General features: G+C 37.6%; 2 protein-coding genes across 3 annotated transcripts in view; one reads left to right on the top strand and one right to left on the bottom strand.

Annotated features, from left to right (window-relative positions):
* LOC124612323 (catenin alpha) overlaps window positions 1-11,451 on the top strand; it is a 152,924-nt gene extending 141,473 nt beyond the window's left edge. For both annotated transcript variants that reach the window (XM_047140457.1, XM_047140456.1), the window contains one exon: window positions 9,680-11,451. In XM_047140457.1, coding sequence (XP_046996413.1) covers window positions 9,680-9,844 — 165 coding nt within the window. In that variant the 3' untranslated portion in view covers window positions 9,845-11,451. The remainder of the gene's footprint in view (window positions 1-9,679) is intronic.
* LOC124612325 (biogenesis of lysosome-related organelles complex 1 subunit 4) overlaps window positions 9,356-21,165 on the bottom strand; it is a 69,730-nt gene continuing 57,920 nt past the window's right edge. The window contains exon 4 of the mRNA XM_047140462.1: window positions 9,356-9,424. Within this exon, the coding sequence (XP_046996418.1) occupies window positions 9,371-9,424 (54 nt within the window). The 3' untranslated portion in view covers window positions 9,356-9,370. The remainder of the gene's footprint in view (window positions 9,425-21,165) is intronic.

The raw sequence follows: 21,165 nt of genomic DNA, 5'->3' as shown, positions 1-21,165 counted from the left end.
TTGCTCGTCTTAAACCTGTTATTATGGAGAATGATGCTGAAAATTCTTCTTTGAACTTGACTTTCAGTTTTGTGTTGCTTAAGGTGAGTTCTGTTAATTTGATTAATTTTGAGAGGAGTCCAAAATTTCTTAGGATTTTCAATGTCGAATATCTATGGACACAGTCATATACCTTTTTAAAACTTACAAAAGTCATTACAAGAGGCCTTTTTTGTTTCCTGTAATATGTCGTGATTAATTTTAAAGTGACGATTTGTTCTGTGCAGCTTCTCCAAGGATTCAAATTCTCCCTGGTGTTCACCTGCTTCTTGCTCTATTTGTTGTTTATTCATATGATATAAACGTTGGAAGAAAATCTTGTCTGTACAGTCAAAGAGAGATATAACAATGTAGGTAGCTGGATTGCTCAAATCAGCATGTAGTTTTTCAGCCCCTTAAAAGCTGCTTCCAATTCTTGGGCTAATTTTTTAAAGTTCTGTCGGTACTGCATAGTTCAAAAGTTTACTGAATGCTTTTCTCATGATTTCAGGGTTGTCCTTGTTCCTGTGTGTCGTATTTCCATCTTCTCTTTACAACATTAACATTGGGGGGTGGGGGATGTATTCCATACATTTTGAAATACTCTCTGGAATTGATTTTGTGGTAGTTTCACCACGCATGATGTCTCAGTAACTGTAATTTCTGATTAATTGGTATAGGCTGTAATTCCCCCCTTTTATGTTTAAATTTAATTTTCATTTTGACAGTGTAGTGGCCTGAGCTCATGTCTAGTCTTCGTTTCGTCTTATTCCTCTAACACTGTAGAGTTCTCTGTGAAGGTTATAAGTGCTTCAGCTGCCATTCTCCTTTTCTCCAGTCAGTGTATTTACAAGTTTTAAATTTGTTTCACCTTCTTTTAGAGTATGAGGATTTGAAGATGAGATTGCACTGTCTGGCCATTCCTATTGGTACGTTTCTGTGTAGCCCATTTCCTGATTATATCTTAATAGTTTTTTTCTCTGTTTCTAGTTGGGCATAGAATCTATTATTTTTATGTTGATTATAAACTCCGTTCCAAATGGGGGCATTGTTTTATGATCCTTTGTCAAAGTTTACTGTTGTAACTTCTGTACCCTTGATATTCAAATGGCTCTTCTATGGTATTTCCCAAACCTTGGAGCCCCTCTATTATTATTATTATTATTATTATGCCTGAATTGCCCACAAAGTTCTTGTATTCTCCTGTTTTTAGTAGAGAATTAATATTGTGTGTTGCGATATAGTTGATTCGATTAAGCTTGATCCTGTTATTCTGCACTGGTAAATGTTTGGGTGACAGCAAATCCTTTAAGTCTTTACTGTCATCTACATGGCTACCTAAGTAGCCTATTTATGTTTTATTCCTCAGTTTGACAGTAGAACTTTTTTCCCCCAAAGGACTTTCCCATATTTGATTTTTGAAGTTAGTTGTGATTTACAACTACGGATGTTAACCGAAGAAGTTGCCTCAAGATGTTATCTGGCTGTTGTCCATCATCCTCCTCCTTTATGTGGGATTGGTGCTGGCATCAGCAACGACTGAGCTATTCAATCCACCTAGTAGCTAATACAGATACAGTTATTACTAACAACAACAAAACAATAATAATAATAATAAATCATTGGAAACAGTAAATGAAATAGTATGTAAAATTCAACAAAACCATGTCAGAATCCTGTTAGGCGGCTTCAACTTAAAGGTAAACAAATAAAGAAAGAAAGTACAGAAAAACAACTGAAGAATTCCCAGCACGTAAATGGACCAACCAAAACAGACATAGGTTAGTTGAACTGTGCAGAATATTCGATGATAAAATCATGTCAACACACTTTAAATAGAAACCAGCAAAACACATGATGTGGAGATCACCGAACTCATTCATAAGTGAATTCCAAATTGACCCTGATGAGAATAGTACTGCATTTAAAACTTGAGAGGTTCACAAAGAGAGAGAGAGAGAGAGAGAGAGAGAGAGAGAGAGAGAGAGAGAGAGAGAGAGAGAGAGAGAGAGGGGGGAGTCAAATCCCCAAATTTGACACTAGCAGGACCCAACTATCTTTCATGGAAGAATTAGAGAAAAGCAGTCAAACAGCTGTTGAAAGAAAATTGATCAAAGTGGCACAAATATTAATTCCTCTGCAGAAAGGGAAACAGAACCCTTGATAGAATAAGGAATGTGAACATTGTATCTAATCGTGACAGGGTGCATACAACAGTTGGAACAAGGAGAAGACAGAGGATAACTACAAAACATTCCTGACAGTGAGAAAAGAGACAGCCAAATTAATTATGAAATTGAGAAAGACTTCCATGTTGTTGTTGTGGTCATCAGTCCTGAGACTGGTTTGATGCAGCTCTCCATGCTACTCTATCCTGAGCAAGCTTCTGCATCTCCCAGTACCTACTGCAACCTACATCCTTCTGAATCTGCTTAGTGTATTCATCTCTTGGTCTCCCTCTACGATTTTTACCCTCCACGCTGCCCTCCAATGCTAAATTTGTGATCCCTTGATGCCTCAAAACATGTCCTACCAACCGATCCCTTCTTCTAGTCAAGTTGTGCCACAAACTTCTCTTCTCCCCAATCCTATTCAATACCTCCTCATTAGTTACATGATCTACCCACCTTATCTTCAGCATTCTTCTGTAGCACCACATTTCGAAAGCTTCTATTCTCTTCATGTCCAAACTAGTTATCGCCCATGTTTCACTTCCATACATGGCTACACTCCATACAAATACTTTCAGAAACGACTTCCTGACACTTAAATCTATACTCGATGTTAACAAATTTCTCTTCTTCAGAAACGATTTCCTTGCCATTGCCAGTCTACATTTTATATCCTCTCTACTTCGACCATCATCAGTTATTTTACTCCCTAAATAGCAAAACTCCTTTACTACTTTAAGTGTCTCATTTCCTAATCTAATTCCCTCAGCATCACCCGATTTAATTTGACTACATTCCATTATCCTCGTTTTGCTTTTGTTGATGTTCATCTTATATTCTCCTTTCAAGACACTATCCATTCTGTTCAACTGCTCTTCCAAGACCTTTGCTGTCTCTGACAGAATTACAATGCCATTGGCCAACCTCAAAGTTTTTATTTCTTCTCCATGAATTTTGATACCTACTCCGAATTTTTCTTTTGTTTCCTTTACTGCTTGCTCAATATAGAGATTGAATAACATCGGGGAGAGGCTACAACCCTGTCTCACTCCTTTCCCAACCACTGCTTCCCTTTCATGCCCCTCGACTCTTATAACTGCCATCTGGTTTCTGTACAAATTGTAAATAGCCTTTTGCTCCCTGTATTTTACCCCTGCCACCTTCAGAATTTGAAAGAGAGTATTCCAGTTAACATTGTCAAAAGCTTTCTCTAAGTCTACAAATGCTAGAAACGTAGGTTTGACTTTTCTTAATCTTTCTTCTAAGATAAGTCGTAAGGTTAGTATTGCCTCACGTGTTCCAACATTTCTACGGAATCCAAACTGATCTTCCCCGAGGTCCGCTTCTACCAGTTTTTCCATTCGTCTGTAAAGAATTCGCGTTAGTATTTTGCAGCTGTGACTTATTAAACTGATAGTTCTGTAATTTTCACATCTGTCAATACCTGCTTTCTTTGGGATTGGAATTATTATATTCTTCTTGAAGTCTGAGGGTATTTCGCCTGTCTCATACATCTTGCTCACCAGATGGTAGAGTTTTGTCATGACTGGCTCTCCCAAGGCCATCAGTAGTTCTAATGGAATGTTGTCTACTCCCGGGGCTTTGTTTTGACTCAGGTCTTTCAGTGCTCTGTCAAACTCTTCACGCAGTATCTTATTTCCCATGTCGTCTTCATCTACATCCTCTTCCATTTCCATAATATTGTCCTCAAGTACATCGCCCTTGTATAAACCCTCTATATACTCCTTCCACCTTTCTGCCTTCCCTTCTTTGCTTAGAACTGGGTTGCCAACTGAGCTCTTGATATTCATACAAGTGGTTCTCTTCTCTCCAAAGGTCTCTTTAATTTTCCTGTAGGCAGTATCTATCTTACCCCTAGTGAGACAAGCCTCTACATCCTTACATTTGTCCTCTAGCCATCCCTGCTTAGCCATTTTGCACTTCCTGTCGATCTCATTTTTGAGACGTTTGTATTCCTTTTTGCCTGCTTCATTTACTGCATTTTTATATTTTCTCCTTTCATCAATTAAATTCAATATTTCTTCTGTTACCCAAGGATTACTATTAGCCCTCGTCTTTTTACCTACTTGATCCTCTGCTACCTTCACTACTTCATCCCTCAAAGCTACCCATTCTTCTACTGTATTTCTTTCCCCCATTCCTGTCAATTGTTCCCTTATGGTCTCCCGCAACTCTCTACAACCTCTGGTTCTTTCAGTTTATCCAGGTCCCATCTACTTAAATTCCCACCTTTTTGCAGTTTCTTCAGTTTCAATCTGCAGTTCATAACCAATAGATTGTGGTCAGAATCCACATCTGCCCCTGGAAATGTCTTACAATTGAAAACCTGGTTCCTAAATCTCTGTCTTACCATTATATAATCTATCTGATACCTTTAATATCTCCAGGATTCTTCCAGGTATACAACCTTCTTTTATGATTCTTGAACCAAGTGTTAGCTATGATTAAGTTATGCTCTGTGCAAAATTCTACAAGGCGGCTTCCTCTTTCATTTCTTCCCCCCAATCCATATTCACCTACTATGTTTCCTTCTCTCCCTTTTCCTACTGACGAATTCCAGTCACCCATGACTATTAGATTTTCGTCTCCATTCACTACCTGAATAATTTCTTTTATCTCATCATACATTTCATCTATTTCTTCATCATCTGCAGAGCTAGTTGGCATATAAACTTGTACTACTGTAGTAGGCATGGGCTTTGTGTCTATCTTGGCCACAATAATGCGTTCACTATGCTGTTTGTAGTAGCTAACCCACACTCCTATTTTTTTTATTCATTATTATACCTACTCCTGCATTACCCCTATTTGATTTTGTATTTATAACCCTGTAATCACCTGACCAAAAGTCTTGTTCCTCCTGCCACCGAACTTCACTAATTCCCACTATATCTAACTTTAACCTATCCATTTCCCTTTTTAAATTTTCTAACGTACCTTCTCGATTAAGGGATCTGACATCCCACGCTCCGATCCGTAGAACGCCAGTTTTCTTTCTCCTGATAACGACGTCCTCTTGAGTAGTCCCCGCCCGGAGATCCGAATGGGGGACTTTTTTACCTCCGGAATATTTTACCCAAGAGGACGCCATCATCATTTAATCATACAGTAAAGCTGCATGTCCTCGGGAAACATTACGGCCGTAGTTTCCCCTTGCTTTCAGCCGTTCGCAGTACCAGAACAGCAAGGCCGTTTTGGTTATTGTTACAAGGCCAGATCAGTCAATCATCCAGACTGTTGCCCCTGCAGCTACTGAAAAGGCTGCTGCCCCTCTTCAGGAACCACACGTTTGTCTGGCCTCTCAACAGATACCCCTCCGTTGTGGTTGCACCTACAGTACGGCCATCTGTATCGCTGAGGCACGCAAGCCTCCCCACCAACGGCAAGGTTCATGGTTCATGAGGGGGCTTCCATAGAAATAAGTTATGAACTCGAATCGTATATTTTTAAAACAGCATCACTCTGTAATTTGGTGATTGTGAGTTTGCTACTGCTTCAGATACTACATTTATAACTGCTAAAACTGACATTAAACGAGTATCAGTGTGTTAGTGTACATTCTATAGGATTCTGAAAAACATTATTTTTGTAAGACAGCCAGTCGATGCATGCTCTTTTAAAAATGAGGCGGCCTCAGTTGCGACTCATGCCTCTTTGTAAATAAAGCTTAAATAACATTATCAGTATTGTTCGCCAAAAAAAAAAACAAAAAAAAAAAAAACACAGTAGTGTTTACCAATTTAACCCAGAATAAGAATCAGACTCTCCCCAGATTTGTTGTACCTAACCAATCCTGGGAAATTCAGTGAGACTGAACATTAATTTCCAGTGACATCACAGAGTTTCTTACCCTGTGGTAGGGATTTTGGCATTATAAAAAGGAGACTAAGGAAAAAAGACAGATTATTTACTGTACATGACATCACAGAGGTGATTCTTCGTTAGAGATATTGCTGACTCTAAAATACTAGACTTTGAATTGACTGTACCTATACGAAGACCAAAATTTCTGAAGAAACTGTATATACATAAACGATCCAAGGGAAAGGATGAGGAGCAATCTGTGATTCTTTGCTGATGACTGTAGAAGGATATACGATTACTCGGACAGAATGTCCATTTGGTGTGATGAATAACAGCTTGCTCTAAATGTAGAGAAGTGTAAGTTAACGTAGATGTGTGTGAAACAATCCCATAGTGTTCGAATGCAGTATTGTGGTGTGCTGATTGACACAGTCACATCAATTAAGTATCTATGTTTAATGTTGCAAAACTATATGAAATAGAATGAGCATGTAAGGGTGGTAGTAGGGAAGGGGAATGGTCGACGTTGGTGTATTAGGAGAGTTTTAGGAAAGTGTAGCTCATCTACAGAGCAATTCGCATATAGGATGCTTGTGTGCGACCCATTCCTGAGTGCTGCTCAAATATTTGGGATCTCCACCATGTCAGATTAAAGGCAGACATTAAAGCAATTCCAAAGCATGCTGCTAGATTTGTTACCAGTTGTTTCAGTCAACAACCAGGTGTTACAGAAATGCTATGTGAACCCCATTGGGAATCCATTGAGGGAAGACGATGATATTTTCATAAAAACTGCAGAGAGAGTTTAGAGAACAGACATTTGCAGCTGATTACTACTGCTGGCAATGTCCATTTTGATTAATGACCTCAAAGACAAGATACGAGAAATTAAGGCACCTAAACAGTCATTCCTCTGTTGCAAGTAGAGTAGAAAAGGAAGTGACTAGTAGTGGTACATAGTACCCTCCACCATACACCATGTGGTGGATTATGGAGTGTAAATGTAGATATATTGGAAGACAAAGGAAGGTTTCATTCTCTATCAGCACTTTTTCGCATTCTGTTTTTGTTAAGACAAGAAAGGGTTGTATACAGCTTCCACAACAATCATTGGGATAATTAGTCAAACTTATTGTCTGGGGATATAATGCAATATGTTGATTGTGGTATAAAAACCAGCTTATCCATAAGGAAAGATTCCAATGAAGTCTGATACAATAAGGTATTTTATTTATTTATTTATCATATGGCAACAACAGCAAACATTGACAAGTACATAAAGTTTAATTTTACATATACTTAAGTTTTTACTTTTTGACACAAATTTTATACACATTTTTAAATTGTGAAAATCACTAACTTAATATTACTGACTACTTTGACTGATAAAATTGCAAGTTTTAAAAAAAGGCAGATACATTTAGTCATAGTTCAATATCTAATGATTGAAGTCAACTAATAGCAGAGGGAGTAGCATTAATAAAGTCACTATATGGTACAGAATACTTCCTCTGAGGACAGTCTCTAACAATGTGTTGAACAGTTTGTTCTTGGGCCCCACAATCACAGGCTGGAGATTTCCGGAGTCCCCACTTGTGCATCATAGCGTGGCCAGTTCTTATTCTGTTCAGCCTTGTCCACTCGCTTCTCTGCAGAGGAGGACTTGCATCACTGCTTTAGTGTTGTGAAATGTAGAATTGTACATGCTATATTTTTCCCAGTCAAGATAATGTTAATGTAATTTAAAAAAAGTGTGTGCAATTTCAGTATCTTTCACACATTTTTAAAGGCATCAATTTTCAGGTTTTAATGATTCATTACATTACCAAAATATAACATTAGAAATTCAGTCTCTTGTCTGACAATCACATCTGCATCTTATAATGTAACAATGGCACAAAAGAAGCATTTAGAAAGTTATTGCACAAATTAAATAGCTTTTCTCAATTTCTCGCAAATCCGTGTTCGTTTTAAAAACGCACACTTCCAAATTCTGTAAGGACTTTAAAACTCAGGACATCAACTACAAAGTATCTGCTTCAAGAAATAAAATGGGCAATTGGTTCTCAACAATCCCTTCAAGGAACTTGCAATATCTTTTAAAGAACTACTTAACTGCCCAGCTCCAACATAAAAATTTCCACAACAAAAACCTGAGAACACTTATCCAAATTTGTTACTGCCAGGTTAAGAAGAAATTTCCAGACAGATCAAAAGACTCAGAAACAGTAAAGCATGAGAGGAAGATAAAATAGAAGCAGAAATCCTCAAGTCAGCAGCCTCAGACACCATAAAAGAAATTATCAAAATCTTGCAAGACATTTGGCAAACAGAAGATTGGAAAAATGTGTTAATTCATTCATTTCACAAGAAGGAAGACAGAACGAATGTGATTAACTACAGGGGAATCTCACTAACATTGGTTGTGTACAAAATTAAACCCCAGTGTCTTCTTGATTGAGCACAGAAACAATATCAACCAAAAATGAGAGACCAGGATGTTTGCGCACAGAACAACTCTTGAACCTAAAGCTAATACTGAGATATCAGAGAATTTGTAGTAGGAATGTAGTCTGCACACCTGTTGATTTCAAAAAAGCCTATGACTCAGTTGACCACAAATAACTCTTCCAGATATTAAAAGGACAGGAGTTAGATCTGAAACACTTGCAGTTATAAAACAGACACTGACAGACACAAAGACGCAACTCCAAGGTTTAGTTAATGGGAGAACTGTTCAAAATCAAAATGGGAGAAAGAATTTTCAGCTGTGTCCATGAGAAAGTGATACAAGACTGGTACAGACAGAAATCAGTCAACAAAATTGACCAAGCAGTCACTTTAGCAGACACAAGTAACCTGCAGTTTGCCTGGCATTTGGAGATAATTTTGCAGTCTTAACTCGCAACATTTCATCAGTACAAGATCAAATTGAACTTTTGAAAGAAACTGCAGAAAAGTTGGTCTCCAGATATCCTGCAACAAACAAGCACCAAAATTCATGGAGATGAAATATGGCAAAATAAAGTGAGTTCCACAATTAAAATGTCTTGATGAAACCGCCCAGGAAAATGAAATGGAAACATAAGCAAATGGAATCAGACACCGAAACATGGAAATGGAAACTGCATACCAACTTCCCCAAAATATCTACTAAGAAATGTATCTCCAAGCACATAAAACTAAGCCATTACAGTACAATAATTAAACCAGAGTGACTTTATGGATCAGAAACACTATCTTTGAACAGAAGAACAGACTGTTGCAGCATTGTTCTCTTTCAAATGCACTAAATGAATTACTGTACTTTTATCAGTAGGCTGTGCGGTTTTTAATTGGGCTTCTCCTGCAGTGTGCTACAGTACTGTTGTGCAGGGATTTTGATGTGTACTAGGGCTGCAGTCAGTTATCTGGAAAGAAACAAAAAGATAATTTTTAACTTTATATTTTTGAGATGAACTTTGAAGTTTTAGTAGCTGGTTCACTTTTAATGTAGATCTTATTCCTGCAACTTGTATCTTTTGCAACTAAAAAACCTTAATTAAGTTCAACAATTGTAAGAAAATTTGCTTTCAATTGGAGCTATTCTACTCATTATAATCATTTAATTATGGAGTTACTCCCAGTCTCAATGTTGCACACTTACACATGTATTTTTTTTCCAGTCCCCAATAGTAGTGTGGAAGATGAAAGCACCTGAGAAGAAACCTTTAGTACGCCCAGAGAAGCCAGAAGAAGTTAGAGCAAAGGTTCGAAAAGGTTCTCAAAAGAAAGTACAGAATCCAATTAAGGCCCTTAGTGAATTCCAGAGTCCTACGGAGTCTATATAAGATTATACAAAAATATATGGAACCACTAAAACCTAAGTATTTTTTTACAGTTCTAGCTTAGACCATCTTGCTACAAATGAGGGCTCAAAGCATGCATTATTCCATATTTGTGAAGTATTTTGCCACAAGTAAATCACAGAAGCTATAATCTTCATAGTGTGGCCACTGTAATGGTTCAGATAGCAGATTCATGTTTTTGTATTTACAACAGTAAGCCAGTATTTATCTGAAATTGATTACAGCAAAAAACTGCATTTTGAATGGTTCAACAATGTTGAACTGATTTTCTGGTAGGAATGTGTTAAAACTGCTTTTTTTCCCGTTGCAGAATAGAACTCTGTATAATGCAATTTTAATGTTTTTAGCCAACTGTTTCAAATAGTGTTTGTTTTGAGCTCTTGCCATGAAGGGTATGATGGTGGGGAAAAAATCCGCATTAGAACTGTAAATCTATCATGTGGTTCCTATTTACTATTTCGAGAATTATTTGTGATAGATAGCAGAAGTATTTTCAGTGTATATAGACAGTAAATATTAAATTCAGTGTATGTAAGTATTAATTTTATGTGTATGTAGATTAATATTCTGTACATGACTTTCTGCAGCTGCATTTTTATTTATTTTAGTCAGTCATGTGAGCAACTCTTAGTGTAGTTTTTTTTAAAAAAAAAGAACCATCTTCCTTAAACATAGTCTGTCAGTTGTATTACTTTGCTCATGTTTTATCCTTCATACTTTTGCAAAAAAAAAACACATTTGATAAGTATTTTAAATCATCATTTCCCTTACAATGTAGTGTCATTATTAAAATGGTTAGTGCAATAGATAATTCTTTATTTTGGTCTTCTCAGCAAGATCTATATTTACAGAATCAGTTAGTGATCATTCCTGTTAGAAGCATAGTAGAGTATACTATGCAGAAATGGTATGTACTGTAGGAAATTGAAAGACACTGTGTGTTTTCATGTTTGGTAGAGGGAGAGTGAATGAGCTGTGTTTCATAAGATTGGACATGTTTCATAAAAGAGGAAACTGTGAAAGAATACAATGATGTTTATAGTTGTGTGATGTATTTATTTATGTAACCTATAAAATTATTCAACTTTTTCAAATGGATTTAAGAAAATTATATTTTATTATTGTGGTTCTCTCCAGATTGGAATTTATGTTTGTAGAAAGAACTGCCATTATACAATTTCTGATTCAGAGAATGCTAGCAGTTCTTTTTAGTGACATGGGGAAATATAACTTACCAAAAATGGAATAGAATTTTAAATCATTGTTAACGTTGTCATGCCATAATGGGAAGCAGATACTGCAAATTATTTTCTGTATTTATAAACTTTTCTTTTAAAGAAGTATTAAGAATAATACTAAATTGTGCTCACCATACTATGAAAAGTTGTGGCATGTCTGATTTTAATTTTGTAAAGTTCTAAATTTATTTAAATGTTGTTATAAAAATAAGCATATGACTATTTTAGATTAGTGACTTTAGAATGAATATTTTTGTTTATAAAGTATAACCTCCAGTCCAGTATTTTAACCAGTTGTAAAATGAATAAGCTGAGAAAAGGTGTTGGAAAATAAAGATGTGATAATGTAAAGAGATTAACTCCTTCCTGAAAACCCTTCCACTGTTTTGAAGGATAACTGCAGTGAAATGTTTTCCACTTGATAAATATTTTGTGAATCCACACTTACGCTTGTAAAATAAGAATCTACTGATACAACAATCGTAAAAGCTTTAAAGAGAAATTTTAGTGTAAGTGTACAAGTGATTCATCCATACGTAATTTCTGCTTTTGGTTCAAGCAACATATTACTCATATAAGGATAATAGACTGTTTTTAAGTACTGGCTGGGTGCAGTAGTGAAATGTTAAGGGGAGCTGGAACAATCCATTTCCTCCATGTTAATTTTAGCAAATGGAAGGAACATTTTTTCTAAAACCATTAAACATATTGCTCTGAAATTTGGACTACATGTTCAGTGAATATTTCTCTACAAAGTTATAATGCCGTGTTAAGAAATATTTATTGGTTTTTGTTTTACAATTTTTTTAAACACATGCTAATTTTTTCTTTAAAATTTTGCACTTTTTCTTCTATAACTCTTGAATTATACATTTTTTTTTTTTTTTACAATTTGTTATAAACACGAAGGAAAAGAAGTAAACAATATTGTGTATAAATTTCAATGATATACTGTTAGCAGTTTTTGAGAAAATGTTCCTCAAAGATGAAAATTTTAAAGTTATGGGAAACGGCTTCCCAAGTTTTTTTAATACAGTCCTGCCCCATATGATGGATTAGCAGCATCCTCTTCTTTTTCCAGTTTTTCCTTTTCACTGGTCTTTTCTTCCCTTTTGCTGCATGTTGTAGACTTTTCTCTCTTCTTCCTGCACCTCTTAGTCTTCCTTCAGCAATTAAGCACTTCAAAATGCAATGTTTTTATCTGTTCACACACACACTTTTGGGAATCCTAATCCAAATTAAATTATTTACACTTTCATTTGGATTTTGTCTTTTCTCATGTAAACACTTTTCCAATAAACTTGGCTGTGATAAATCTCTGAATATGGGCTTAATTACATCAATAATAGCATTTGGCAAACTGTTTTTATGGGCATATTCCTTTCCTGATAGGTACTTACACCTTGAGTGTGGGGCACAGTGCACGTTGTGGGTGCTCATTTGTTGGTGCAGTATGAAAAAATAATGCCCATACTGCTCTCCTCATATGCTCAATGCTTCTTGTATTTTGCCTAATTGCACACCCGTAATGCCTCTGCCATCTATCAACTGTTTCATCTGTCAATCTTCCTCTTCCTTCAAGGGTCTTACCATCACTAAGCTTCTGGGATCCTAATGTCTGCTGTAGTTTGCACAAGCGAGCCCCCATGCGCTTCTGCACATGTCCAATGCACTCCTGTTTTTTTATGTGAATTTCATTGCCTTAAAGTCTGGGTTCTCTAAAGCTTTAAATCCCTTAGAATCACCATCTCCTAGATAGTTAGTGTATCGTACATTATACCACTCCTGTGATCTGGAAAAAATTGCTGTCAGTCCCTCTACTTCCATCGCTCCACTCGTGCTGTGAAACTTTGCTTCACAACTTTCACTGTGTTCGTCCTTGGTATTGCCCTTACATCTACAATGTTTTGAGAGGATAGAAACATCAATTACTTTGCAACTGTCTCCACTGGTAGCTGTCGCAACTCCATTTAGAGATTTATGACCTCTACGTTGCTATGATCCATCTAAAGCAATGGTTAAATCTCTACAATTCCCCTTAATCTGTCACAGATTCTTAACTGCTTTCTTCATTGTTGCTTGAGCAATATCTTCAGCAGAAGATCCCACCAAATCATTATAAAATCCAAACTTGGTTGGTGGTTTTTGCAAGTTCATAATTCCACATAACATTGTCCCTGCAGCACTGCCCTTACCGATGCAACACAAGCCATTAACATTTATATCATACACCTTCTTTCCACTATTACCACTACAAGGAATACTGTTAGAATTAGAAAACGAAACTTCTGCAGCACATTTGTTACACTTCAATAACATTTTACATGCCAAACCAATGTGTGAAGCTATTTTCAATTACAGTCCTGTTTCTGTGCAAACTTGGCATAATACATTATGTTTCAAAATATTAGAGAACAAGGAAATGTTGAAACTTCCTGGCAGAGTGAAAATCTCATTAAGGAAATGTTAATTATTTCATTCACATCATTACTGTCACTTCCATAGTTTTCAAATTTTTCTTTGCTGTCACAAAGTTTCTTGCTGGAAGGATTTCTATCACATTCTTTGGAGTAGTTGGTGAAGCAGTCTGGGCAGCATCTCCCTTCAAAACGAAAAAAGATTTCTTCTTCCACTCTTTTGTGCCTTTTCTTAAATGCTCGACTGCTGAAACGGGGCATATTGATATCCACGAACCAAATATGTAAAACAGGTACGAGCAAAATTCATCAAATATGCAAAATTGAACAGCTAAACTAAACAAAGCAAACTCCACAAGTCAGCACACATGCTATAGTGTTTATGTTTACCGATATGAGCAGTCACTTATCACAGAGGTGAAGCCATACAATGTTGGAAAACAAAACACTGTCTAATTCCGTAAAAATACCCTGCTTGCAGCCAGCAATCGGCGCCGTCAGAGGTGACACACCAAGTCGTTACAACCGTTTACGCGACGCGTCAACTTTGCAGCGATGAAAAACACACTTAGAATTCACTTAAAAGGCTGAAACTTGATTTGATTTATTCAGAAAACTCCAAATAATTTTATAATGAAAAAAAAAAAAACAAAAAACATTAATTTTGTCACTTTCATCATTCCAGCTCCCCTTAATGTATACTGCCTAAAAATCCTGAAGTCCATTGAAAGAATAGTAATGTTTAATATTTATCTGAACTTGTTTCCCATTGATGAGAAGGGTGTTTCCGTTTTCTTCTATATACTTTGGTTTTTGTTCACATATTTTCACAAAATTTTATTCCCTTAAAAATGCTATGCTACACTTTTGTGACAGCTAATTGTTTTCCCTGTTTGCGAAAAGAACAGGTCATGCCCTCCCCTCTTTTCAGTTTTCTTAGAGAATAAAAGTACACTGAATTTTTTAAATAAAATAATAATGAAAAATGACAACATTTCTGAATGCTGAATAACAAAAGTGCAAACATCCCTCTACACCAGCATCAGTAGTACCCTGGATACTTTAAGGAGGCCGTCAACAAAACAGTTCCTGTAGTCGTCTCGAAAGTGTTGTCCATGTTAAACATGAACATTAAACTGACATAAAGTGTACTACATACTTCAATATGCAAATGAATAACATTTCAGTGTAACCGCACATGTGAAGGGCAGGTTGTCAAGTGATTGCCATGCCACTAGTCGCCAGGCACTACAATTGTTTACCCTGAGCATAGACTTGAAGCAACATGGAATGATGTAACCCTGTGTGTCATTTGGGCCAGAGCCATTGCTGCTGCTAGAGCTGGCTGCTCTGCGCGTTGAACTTCACACCCTGTACACCATCAATATCACCTAAACGTTTAATCATATAGTATTCTTACTACACTAAATACACACAATTTTTAAATTTTGGTTATTTGCTGTTCTTCTTGGTGTTGCAATTCACTTCAGTGCCATGTATGAGGGGAGTTCAAAAGAAAAGCTAAGAAACAATGCCGAGAGTATAATTGAAGCCTGTATTCAAAGTAATCCCCAGAGGTCTGAGCACAACTGTCCCACTGTTTCAAGAGCTGAAAGATTCCCTCTTCCCCATGGCAGGAGCCAGTCCTCCACTGTGTTCTTCAGTTCATTGTCCGAGTTAAAATGATTCCCTGCGAGATTTTTTTTTAGTGGTCCAAACACATGGAAGTTGCAGGGCAACGTGTCTGGGGTGTAGGGTTGATGCTCTCACTTGAATTTGGCCATTGCACTTTGTGTGACATGGAGTAATATCAACGAACATCATTGCAAAGCAGAATCACGCCCTCCATGACCAGCCCAGGCCATTTGCTCTTGAAGGACTTGCATATGTTATGGGATCTCTCACAGTATGCATCACTGTAAATAGTTTTTCCGTGCTCGAGGAATTTGGTGAGTATCGTACCTCGCTTGTCCAAAAAGATGAGGAGTCTCACCGTCCATGGTGAGGGCACAACTTTGAATTTTTTACGGACATGCTAGACACTACTTCACATCCCTAGATGTGTCTGTACATTACCACAAAGCAGCATACGCAAAGTTCAACCAGTTTGATGTTACAATGTTTCATATCTTTTCAGTTGAACTTTCCTTATAATCACTCACAAAGGGAATAGGAAGAACTTACTATTTACAGCTGAAATAAGTTTCATACATTCCTCTTCAGGTGGAATTGTACCTAATTGCTTTGCATACAAATTTGGTGTTTGGTACTAAGCAAGCAAACACTATAGGCTTGTTATACAACATGCAAATGCAGCTCTATTGTTGGGACTACTTAGGGGACCAGGCCCATTTGATGAATCAGACAAAGTATGCTTGCATCTTTATAGTCAGCTGTTGTAGGTAACAAATAAATCACCAGCTCAGTGAGCGGAATCACTCAGGCTATGCAAAAGGGCATGATGCACTGCATACATTTTAGATGGTAATATAAACTTCTAATATCAACCAACATCTACACACACACACACACACACACACACACACACACACACTCCACAAGCCACCGTACTGCGTGTGGTGGAGGGTACTTCTGGTACCACTATATTCCTCACTCTGGTTCCTGTTCCATTAAAAAGTGGTTGGAGAGATGATTGATAGTAAAGCTCAATATGGCATCTAATTTTCTCGTAATGATCGTTTCATGAGACTTATGTGGAATGAAACAACAGTTACATAGACTGTTTTTCAGTAATTTTGCAGCCCTGAACTCCCTCCCCCCTCATGTGACCAGTAAATGAAAGGCATACGGGGACATGAAACACAAGGACTCTGGAGTATTTCAATAATCTGTCAGTCAAAGATCCTCCATGAAAATGAAAATCCTCTCATTCTAGAAAATTGGTCAAATGTGTAGGACCCTTACCAAACAGAGTTAACAGTGGATACTGACAAGGGACTTCTCTTGGCTTGAACAAGAATTTATGTTTAAACATTTGTGCATAGACCTATCTCACATTTCTAACCACATCAGTGGCAGGGTGTGATTATGTTGCCCTTGATTTGTACACAAGAGCACTTGGTGTCTTGAAGGAGGGCGGAGAAGGGGGGGGGGGGGGGGGGGGAGGGGTTAATACACCAGTCACTCAGTTTCTGTAGAAATAGTTGTGTTTAGTAGATTTGTGTCAGTATATTCATACATATACAGCAAAAAATAATGCTTGGGATGTTTTAAATATTGTGGGATCCAAGTTAAGATGATGTTATAGTTTTGCAATGTTTTTGGTGGATCTGATTATTCATTTGAATGCTCAACTGAAATAACACTGAATAGGGTACTGGATGAAGAAAATGATTTTATAGACGATAATGTGATTAATAGTGTTCGAAAACAGTGCTCCTCAAAAAGAAGCTAACAGTTCTGGTGAGCATGAACCTTCACCAGGAAAGAAATCCAATATTGTTAGCATTTAAACAAAATTTTTGGAATAATTTCTTGAATGTACTTATGATTATTACTATACACCTCCACATAAAGCTGTGACCTGTTACTAATTACAGTATTGAAGAGACATCCATCAATTAAAAAGCACATCAAACATCAAAGTAATATTTGATTATGTGGAGAGAAAAAAAAAACATAATGACCATTCATTTAGAGGAAACAAGCCAGCCCATTTGACCCAGCAGGGAATGAAGGGAAATGTGTCTGTTTTTTGGGCAGTGCAAAATGTAAAAGAAATTGGCCAAACAAAGTTGAAATGTTCTCCATCTTTCATAGCATGCCTCAAGAAACAATACTGAAAGTACTGTAAAAAGACACTGCGTTCATGACAGTTGGAGATGCACAGGAAGATCAAGTGAACCAAAAAACTGCAAGTTTCCAGAGCAACAATTCATTTGGAACACTGATTAAAGTGGGTTCAATAATGAACTAACATATGGTGCAACACTATCTAAAAAGGAGAAAAATCAACAGTTGCCTTGGTCCAGTCTGACAATTGTAAATTATGTGTTGGACTTTCAGTGAGTGGACACCAAAGGAAAAAAAAGTGTCTTCAGGAAAAACTTTCAGCCTGAAAGTTAAAAAGGCTACTGAAGACCATACCTTTGGAGGCTAACAGAAATGGGAAAATGTCAAAAGACTACTTAAAATCCTTTTTTGTGAATGTTGTTAATGATAATGTCACAAATAACTGTAAGTGTATACTACTTTGTAACTATTCGAGTGCTCGCAAGGACCCAACAATAGTAAATGATTCATTTACAGGTGTTGTTGTTGTTGTTGTGGTGGTGGTCAGTCCAGAGACTGGTTTGATGCAGCTCTCCATACTACTCTATCCTGTGCAAGCTTCTTCATCTCCCAGTACCTACTGCAACCTACATCCTTCTGAATCCGCTTAGTGTATTCATTTCTTTGTCTCCCTCTACAACTTTTACCCTTCATGCTGCCCTCCAATGCTAAATTTGTGATCCCTTGATGCCTCAGAACATATCCTACCAACCGGTGTCTTCTTCTTGTCAAGTTGTGCCACAAACTCCTCTTCTCCGCAATCCTATTCAATACCTCCTCATTAGTTATATGATCTACCCATCTAATCTTCAGCATTCTTCTGTAGCACCACATTTCGAAAGCTTCTTTTCTCTTCTTGTCCAAACTAGTTATCGTCCATGTTTCACTTCCTGACACTTAAATCTATACTCGATGTTAACAAATTTCTCTTCTTCAGAAACGCTTTCCTTGCCATTGCCAGTCTATATTTTATATCCTCTCTACTTCGACCATCATCAGTTATTTTGCTCCCCAAATAGCAAAACTCCTTTACTACTTTAAGTGTCTCATTTCCTAATCTAATACCCTCAACATCACCCGACTTAATTAGACTACATTCCACTATCCTCGTTTCGCTTTTGTTGATGTTTATCTTATATCCTCGCTTCAAGACACTATCCATTCCATTCAACTGCTCTTCCAAGTCCTTTGCTGTCTCTGACAGAATTACAATGCCATTGGCCGACCTCAAAGTTTTTATTTCTTCTCCATGGATTTTAATACCAACTCCAAATTTTTCTTTTGTTTCCTTTACTGCTTGCTCAATATACAGATTGAATAACATCGGGGAGAGGCTACAACCCTGTCTCACTCCCTTCCCAATCACTGCTTCCCTTTCATGCCCCTCTACTCTTACAACTGCCATCTGGTTTCTGTATTTTACCCCTGCCACCTTTAGAATTTGAAAGAGAGTATTCCAGTCAACATTGTCAAAAGCTTTCTCTAAGTCTACAAATGCTAGAAATGTAAGTTTGCGTTTCCTTAATCTTTCTTCTAAAATAAGTCATAAGGTCAGTATTGCCTCACATGTTCCAACATTTCTAAGGAATCCAAACTGATCTTCCCCGAGGTCAGCTTCTAAAAGTTTTTCCATTCTTCTGTAAACAATTTGCGTTAGTATTTTGCAGCTGTGACTTATTAAACTGATAGTTCGGTAATTTTCACATCTATCAACACCTGCTTTCTTTGAGATTAGAATTATTATATTCTTCTTGAAGTCTGAGGGTATTTCGCCTGTCTCATACATCTTGCTCACCAGATGGTAGAGTTTTGTCAGGACTGGCTCTCCCAAGGCCGTCAGTAGTTCTAATGGAATGTTGTCTACTCCCTGGACCTTGTTTCAACTCAGGTCGTTCAGTGCTCTGTCAAACCCTTCACGCAGTATCCTATCTCCCATTTCATCTTCATCTACATCCTCTTCCATTTCCATAATATTGCCGTCAAGTACATCATCACCCTTGTATAGACCCTCTATATACTCCTTCCACCTTTCTGCTTTCCCTTCTTTGAGAACTGGGTCTCCATCTGAGCTCTTGATATTCATACAAGTGGCTCTCTTTTCTCCAAAGGTCTCTTTAATTTTCCTGTAGGCAGTATCTATCTTACCGCTAGTGAGATAAGCCTCTACATCCTTACATTTGTCCTCTAGCCATCCCTGCTTAGCCATTTTGCACTTCCTGTCGATCTCATTTTTGAGACGTTTGTATTCCTTTTTGCCTGCTTCATTTACTGCATTTTTATATTTTCTCCATTCATCAATTAAATTCAATAAATCTTCTGTTACCCAAGGAGTTCTATTAGCCCTCGTCTTTTTACCTACTTGATCCTCTGCTGCCTTCACTACTTCATCCCTCAGAGCTACCCATTCTTCTTCTACTGTATTTCTTTCCCCCGTTTCTGTCAATTGTTCCCTTATGCTCTCCCTGAAACTCTGTACAACCTCTGGTTCTTTCAGTTTATTCAGGTCCCATCTCCTTAAATTCCCACCTTTTTGCAGTTTCTTCAGTTTTAATCTACAATTCATAACCAATAGATTGTGGTCAGAGTCCACATCTGCCCCTGGAAATGTCTTACAATTTAAAACCTGGTTCCCGAATCTCTGTCTTACCATTATATAATCTATCTGAGACCTTCCAGTATCTCTGGGCTTCTTTCATGTATACAGCCTTCTTTTATGGTTCTTGAAACATGTGTTAGCCATGATAAAGTTATGCTCTGTGCAAAATTCTACCTGGCATCTTCCTCGTTCATTCCTTACTCCCATTCCATATTCACCTACTACGTTTCCTTCTCTTCCTTTTCCTACTATCGAATTCCAGTCACCCATGACTATTAAATTTTGGTCTCCCTTCACTATCTGAATAATTTCTTTTATCTCATCATACATTTCATCAATTTCTTCGTCATCTGTGGAGCTAGTTGGCATATAAACTTGTACTACTGTAGTAGGCGTGGACTTCGTATCTATCTTGGCCACAATAACGTGTTCACTATGCTGTTTGTAGTAGCTTACCCACACTCCTATTTTTTTATTCATTATTAAACCTACTCCTGCATTACCCCTATTTGATTTTGTATTTATAACTACACTAATTCCCGCTGTATCTAACTTTAACCTATCCATTTCCCTTTTTAAATTTTCTAACTTACCTGCCCGATTAAGGGATCTGACATTCCACACTCCGATCCGTAGAATGTCAGTTTTCTTTCTCCTGATAACGACGTCCTCTTGAGTAGTCCCCACCGGGAGTTCCGAATGGGGGACTATTGTATCTCCGGAATATTTTACCCAAGAGGACGCCATCATCATTCAACCATACAGTAAAGCTGCATGCCCTTGGGAAAAATTACGGCTGTAGTTTCCCCTTGCTTTCAGCCATTCCCAGTACCACCACAGCAAGGCCGTTTTGGTTAGTGTTACAAGGCCAGATCAGTCAATCATCCAGACTGTTGCCCCTGCAACTACTGAAAAGGCTGCTGCCCCTCTTCGGGAACCACGTGTTTGTCTGGCCTCTCAACAGATACCCCTCCGTTGTGGTTGCACCTACGGTACGGCTATCTGTATTGCTGAGGCACGCAAGCCTCCCCGTCAACAGCAAGGTCCATGGTTCATAAAAAAAACGTAATTTTGAGAAAAACGCATTTTAAGTTTTGACTACATATAAATGCCATATTATGCAATGTATGTTCAATCTGCTATTCCGGGTCCATAAACTAGACCTTCCTCTTCCTCATAGAGGGTGTTCTGCTCAATCTGGGCCGTCCTGCGCTGCTCAAGAGTCGCTCATACTGCCGGTGACAAGCAGTTTTCGGCCGC

This window comes from Schistocerca americana, chromosome 4, assembly GCF_021461395.2.
Source record: "Schistocerca americana isolate TAMUIC-IGC-003095 chromosome 4, iqSchAmer2.1, whole genome shotgun sequence".
Taxonomy (NCBI): Eukaryota; Metazoa; Arthropoda; class Insecta; order Orthoptera; family Acrididae; genus Schistocerca; species Schistocerca americana.
This window is presented reverse-complemented; position numbering and strand designations above follow the sequence as displayed.